At 40.4% G+C, this 6,923-nt stretch overlaps 1 protein-coding gene across 1 annotated transcript; it reads left to right on the top strand.

Moving 5' to 3' along the window:
• Window positions 1-457: 457 nt before the first annotated feature.
• On the top strand, window positions 458-4,191 carry LOC137863280 (lymphotactin-like). Its single transcript, XM_068696312.1, has 3 exons — window positions 458-671; window positions 3,163-3,280; window positions 3,958-4,191. The coding sequence occupies exons 1-3, from the start codon at window positions 602-604 to the stop codon at window positions 4,061-4,063; spliced, it is 294 nt and encodes a 97-aa protein (XP_068552413.1). The 5' UTR covers window positions 458-601; the 3' UTR covers window positions 4,064-4,191.
• The last annotated feature ends 2,732 nt before the right edge of the window (window positions 4,192-6,923 follow it).

Genomic DNA, 6,923 nt, shown 5'->3' with positions numbered 1-6,923 from the left:
GGTTGGAGCAGATGACCTCCAGAGGTCCCTTCCAGCCTCAGCCATTCTGTGATTCTGTGAAAGCTACGTAAGTTGCACATTCAAGTGACCAACAATCTATAGCTACTATGGAAAACGCCACTTTTGTCCTGTTTCCATCATCCATTAGCTCACAACTCCCCTTTCAAGTGGTCCGTTGGTCAAAGAGGTAACTCTGAATGCTATTCTCTACCTCTGTGGTGGGACTCGGCAGCAGCTCTGTAACTCGAGGTGTGAAAGGACAGGAACACTTATTAAAGGTTTCCACTACAGAACAAGAGCTCTCACTTTTTGCAGCTTGAAATAAACCTAACTTGCAACAAAGAAGCAAGTGCAACCACAGCATGGTTTGAGCAGGAAAAGCCTCACAGGGGGGCTAGTAAAGAATGGGTGGGGAGAAGGAGGTGGTTCTGTCACCAGAAAAAGCACTGCCACTCAATTTTTTCCACTGACAGTCAACCCCACCATGACGCCCCAATAAGCGAGCACAAGAACTGACCACTGAGTGACAGTATATAAGCTCTGTGAAAGGGGGCTCACGATAACCACTTTCTTCTCTGCCTTGACAAAGAAGCCACCAGCAATGAAGCTCCATACTGCAGCTATCCTGGTCATCTTCTGGCTTGGTGTCTTCACCATGCACACAGCAAAAGGTAAGTTTACAGCCTAAGAGGAAGACAGGAATTGCTCCACGCTGTACTAGTGGGCTGTCCCATTCAGGCAGGATTCATTCTCAGAGCTGATTCATAAGGTAACACTTGCAAGAAACCAAGATCAGAACTACAAGAGAGGCAGCTATAGCATGAGGGAATTTATGGGAGATCTCATCTGATGTCTTACCAATTAGTGCTTGGCTTCTGCCTTAACACAAGGAGAATTTCTATGCCTTAGTACTCTCACAGGGGTTTTGTGCCTTATTATCTCTCAAAACTGTGAAAGCTTGAAGATGCGACGTCTTTTAATCTCACTGCTGCTATATGCATTAATAACATTTTCATACATTATTTCTTGAAATAGCTTCAGATTTATTCTTTTCCTTTAAATAGGTATACTACTTTTTTTTTTTTTTTTTTTTTATGTCCTTCTGAAACCATAAAGCCTTTACCAACTGAATGCCCCCAGCTATTACAAGTTCTTCCCGCTCTGTACCGCATATTACCTACGTGCTTGTTTCTAGACAAATATTTTGGATATAGACAGGCAAACTAAGAACAAAAAGTGTAAAGGAAAGCAAGGGATCTATACAAGGTTTTCTCTCTTCTCCTGATTTCATACAATTTAATATCTTGTTTAAGAACATTAATGAGCACTGAAATGAACCATGTTTGTTAGCCACGTTTCTAGAGGGGTTGTATTATAGTGACGTTTATGACTTTCAGATTAAGCCACGCACATCTTGTAGAAGACCTACATGTAGAACATCCACACAAACACAGACACGTACAATCAGCTTTATGCAAACAAGCTGATAAAAATCACGGAGAACACTCATATGCAAGCCATATGCAAACCCACAAAAACATGCAGATATAAACACCCAGAAAAGGCATCTTCACAAAACCGCACCAAAACCAAATTAAGACCTGCTAAGCATTCACAAGATTATGTAGCTACATGCTGAGTACTTTGCCTTAGTGCCCCTAGAGCTGGATCATGCTATGTTCTCATAGATTGATTAGTGCGACTGCTGTCCATCTCAGCAACATGTGCCTTAGTACCACAGGCTGGCAGTTTGTACAGTCATGCTCCAGGATGCCTGATTTGTCATAAGTATTACCCAAGTCTGGAACATTACGCTGGGATGGTGTGCAAGGGGTAGAAAAAGGATTAGAAGGAGGAATGACAAAGGATAGGAGAAGAATGGGAAAAAAGGGTAGTTATAGGTGCAGATTTTGTGCCAGGGAAAACTTTGGTCTTGTTCTCAGGTTTACAGAACCTCTGCTGGTATTCCTTGTGTGCATTTCCTGGAAATGGCTTAGTAGAAGAGAAATCCCATTTTCTGGGATACTAAGAACTGTTTGACTATCTTTGAACTCTTTAACATCGCATTTTGAAAAGACAGTTTTGAGCGATGCAGTACTTACACTGAGTCTCAAGAAAATATATTGTATCGCACATGACTAATACGAGTTCAGAAGAGATACTCCTTCAGGCAATGAAAATCCCAAGAATTAGCAGCTCTGCCAGTACCCATGCACTGGCCATGCCACAGCTTCTCCAGAGGCTGAAGCGCATTTACTTCAGCTATCGCAACTGCTTCAAACAAAGAAAAACTCTCAGATAATGAGATTACGTGAAGCAGGTTTTATACTTAGCAAATTGTACCTGAACAGCACTTGGACTACAAGGAATTTTCTCTATAAATTCCTCTAAAATAAACCTCGGAATACAGCAGCATTCTGTTTGTCCTCATCGCACCTTTCCAAACCTATCTTTGAAGGGTGGGGGAAAACCAGAAATTATCAAGCAAAGGCTTCCAGTAATATATACGTACACTCCATCTCACTTAAATGAGCTGCCATTTTTCATTATTACTATGCAACATGACAGTTGCACAAAGAATTCTATATTGATGCTGCCTCCTTATTAATTTCCATTGCCTTTCCTTGAAACATTATTAAATGATGGAGAAAATATAGGATTAGGTAGCACTCTACTACCCATAAAATTCGACTTGTAGCAAGAGTATGCAAATCCTAAGCATTCTGCCAGTTAAATCTATATTTCAAGTAGTTTTGTTGTTGTTGTTGTTGGGGTTTTTTAGGCTAGTTTTGGATGCCCGATATGAGACAAGTAGCTTTGCCTTCCTTCCCTTCTTGCGGAAAGTACGGGCAATTATATTGATCCACAGTTAGATAACATTTTGAAATCTATCTAGTAAAGGTGCGTTACTCCATATGGGCACTTATATGCAGACGATACAGACCTAATCATGATGATATCAATAAAACTTCAAAGATAGTCTCACAAACACACCTTGAGCTCTTTTGTATAATTAGTATTCTGGCTGCACATCTCATGAGACACCCCAGTTCTAACCATAGCTGGAAATCATCTGGAATTTGTCATTTAAATGTAGTTTTTATGGTTAAATGTGAATATAGTACTGACCACCTTTGTCTCCGTCTACTTTTCCCCTTGCAGGAAGCATTGGAAGTCAACCAATGCGCAAATTTTCTTGTGTGACTCTATCTACACAGAAACTGGACATCAGACAGCTTGTCAACTATGAAAAGCAACAAGTTCCCTTAAATGCTGTCATGTAAGTATTTGGTGCGGTGTCCACTTTCAGACTTATCTATGCAACCAAGCTACCATCAAAAGGGAAATGGCATCAGAAGACACTTCAAAGCCCAACTTGCTAAATCAGGCTAGTTCAGATCACCCTTCCAGTTCCTGCATGAAACAGTAAATCAGCAACTGAGGAGGTGAGGGAGACAAAAGGGAGATCCTGAAGAGCCTGAACAACATGTTGCTCATGAGTGCTGGTAGAAGTTTCACTAAACAGCTACATCTTTCTGCCCAGAAAGTTGAAGAAATCTCAGTGAGGGGGTAGGGTAAAGCCAGAAGCCCAGTACACTGAGCCAAGGGGAAAGATCATATGAAAGAGTTTGCGTTAACTATGACTTCTGCTAGGAGACGTTTGGTCTCTTGATCTCACAAGCACATGCTTTTTAATCAAATCTGGGACCTGCTCCTTTTTCTTAATTGAATATCACCATATATGCATATATGCTACATACATACCTATGCCACAGATACGGAACTGATGTTACTAAGCACTTACTAAGCACTTACTAAGCACCAAGTAACTACTACAAACTCAAGCATGTGATATGGTTTTACCATACAGATCCTCATGCTCTGCATAAAAGTAGAACTTCGAGCCTGGCTTTGTAGACCAGAATTTAATGGCTGTCTGACTTTTTCTTCCTGCAGGTTTATCACAGCAAAAGGTATCAAGATCTGTGTACACCCTGATCAGAAATGGGTACAAGTTGCTATGAAGAGAATAGACCAAAAACGTACCGCCAAGAAAAAATAATCCTGTCCCAGGCAAGCATCTAAGACCAACAGAATGGAATCATCATCAGTGCTGCACAGACCAGGGATGAAAGCCTTAATATCTGCTTGTAGTCCTTGTTGGCAATAAATTCTCTGAACATGAACTCATCAGAATCTATTTATCACTGGCTGAATATCTGCTGACTTAATTTTATAGCTGGACTCTGTTACACTGTTTATTTTCTGAAATGCTTGTTAATATTTATTTACAACTGAATGTAGGTATCTTCTCATCCTTGCTGACCTGACCCATATAGTATTTAAGGGCGAACGGCAGATTGTTTCACATGCTATAGAATAGCTTACCTCTCAGAGAGATGGATAAGTACAGACTTCTGTGATGATGGAGGTCAATGTTCTGCATTGAGTGCTGGGTTTCAAGAGGTTCTGTATAATTGTATGGTTACTCATACCTATATAAACTGTAAGAAAGATAATCTTATGCTTCAGGCTATTGCCTGATCAGTGCAGTATTTAAGAAGGGGGTCTTCGGGCCTTCTATTTTTATATGTTGTATTGCACTATTAGCTTTGACTTTACTCTCAGGCCCATGTGAGGTATGGATACGCTCACCAAAGGCTAACCTGGGGTAATTCAGGGTAACTTTAAGAAAGCAACCCTGTTCAGACTTGTACTTTGGAAGACTTGTCCTACTCACTGACTTCTGTGAAGTTGCTTTCACCTTCATTTGGGACAGAATTGAAAAAAAAAAAAAGATATTTTGAAGATACTGTGTTTTGTTTTTCCCCTTTGTTTTTCGTTGAATAAGCAAGAACGAACCATAGCTGAAGTCTTTACTCCACAAACTCATACTTCGTTCCCTCAGGCAGGGAATTCACATATGTAAATGTCTCTTATATTCTCAAATTTTATCAGTTCTACTAATAGTAAGTTTTGGATTTTAATAAAGCTACCATGAGCCCGGAACCAAATGGTACATGTCTGCTTGTACATAACACAGATGAAGACTACTGAAACAGGTACTAACATGACAGCACAAATCTGAGACCTTTTGGGCAAACCAGCTAGAGCTGACACTACTTCCAACTCACGACTCAGAGTGTCATCAAACAATAGATGCTGGGCTGAAATACACCATATCCAACGGTAAAACCCCTCAGTTCAGACAATCCTTCTTCAAAAGTTTAGGTATTGTCAGTCACCCTAGAGATGTGTGAAGCCTGTCACATTATCAGAAGTAGATACAGAAGAGCTCTTGATAAAGAGAGACAACTCCTGGTGTTTGGGGAACTTGAGGGGTGGAGGAGAAGTATAGGCACAGGTACTCCAGGAATAAACCTCCTCTTGTACTACCCACATGTATGTAGCCGGCATTATCTAAAACGTGGGCTTTTCGTTACGAATAACATCTTGGTGATGCATGTGAAATTATAACACTTCCAAACTAGCCTACAGAAATAAAATCATATTCCTCTAAAAGCCAGTCTTTACAGTTCCCTGCCCTGGTCAAATCTGGAGGCCAGATTTGTCTCTCAGGACTCAGGTTCTATCGTGGCTTAGTCTTGCATAGGGAAACTCATTTAGTTTTCACTACCCAAGAGAGAAGTTTTAAAGCAGTGCTACTGCCCAGGCACAGAAGAGAAGGATGGCTGTATATGTTACACTACAAGCCAAGACACAGTGAGCCTCCATTATGTGGAGCAACGCCTTCTTGCTGAAATTGTCAACAGCTACACTAGAAAAAAATAGATGTTACAACAACCTTGCTAAAAAGAGTTCCAAAGGTAGAAGGAATCACTGAGGTGTTTCTGGAATATGACAATTTACAAATCACTGTTCATTCATTTTAACTGAAGAGCCCAGACCTTATGTTACAGACAACAGAAACAATTCTCTTCCTTTCAGCATCGCCAGAATACTAGCAGGCTACAAAAACAGGTTACCTATAAAAGCATTTCTATGGTAATTTATCTCAGAAGTATACTATCAATTCCCATTGATCCTAGAATCATTAAGGTTGGAAAAGCCCTCCAAGATCATGTTGTCCAACCATTCTCTTACCATCACTGTCACCCACTAAACCATGTCCCTAAGCACCATGTCCAACCTTTCCTTAAACAACCCCAGGGATCAAATTCATCCTGTACCAGAACTTACTAAAAAGTTGCTTTTGGCAAGCAGGGCATTCAAGCCTTTGCTCATACTCAGTAGTACCTTATCCTGGAATTAATCTTGCTGAAGTGAATAGGCATTTTTTAAATTAGGGGAATCACAACCTGAGGATATATTAATTAAACATAGCAGTTAATATTTTATACCTGCTCGTCATTATCACAGTACATAAAGTGATTAATAATAGTTTCTAAGAATGAATCATCCTACTTCATTATTGTATCTTGCTTGTTATATGTTGTAAGATCTGTAATGATCCTTCTGCCCTTCTTGCAAGTTTATTATGGGTGGCCAGTACATATACCACATCTCTTCCTACTCAGCCATTAAACCTCAGGGACTTCCCCAACCTTCCTTGCTCATTCCTTACCCCAGTCCTTTGCACAGTCCCAGCTGTCTGCTATTTTTGTCATCTCTTGCTGTGTATAACCTAGAGGCTTATATGTAATAGTACTGCTCCTGCCTAGCACTTTTCCCTGAGGCTCTCAACCTGCTTTAAAAAGAATGGAAAATATTATTGAAACCTCCTTTACACACACACACACTAAAGGCAAGTGCAAAATGAAGAACTAGAGTGCTGCTGCTGTGTTGTAGGCAAGTAACCCTACAACAGTCTTAGCCTCCATAACATCCTTGGGAAACATTTCACTTAGAAAACAGAAGGCTCCAGGGTATGTTTGAAGGTCTGGCTCTGTGGTTGCACTGAT

Source organism: Anas acuta, chromosome 1 (genome assembly GCF_963932015.1).
Source record: "Anas acuta chromosome 1, bAnaAcu1.1, whole genome shotgun sequence".
In the NCBI taxonomy this organism is placed as follows: Eukaryota; Metazoa; Chordata; class Aves; order Anseriformes; family Anatidae; genus Anas; species Anas acuta.
The sequence above is the reverse complement of the archived record's forward strand: the minus strand, read 5'-3'. Positions and strand labels throughout refer to the sequence as shown.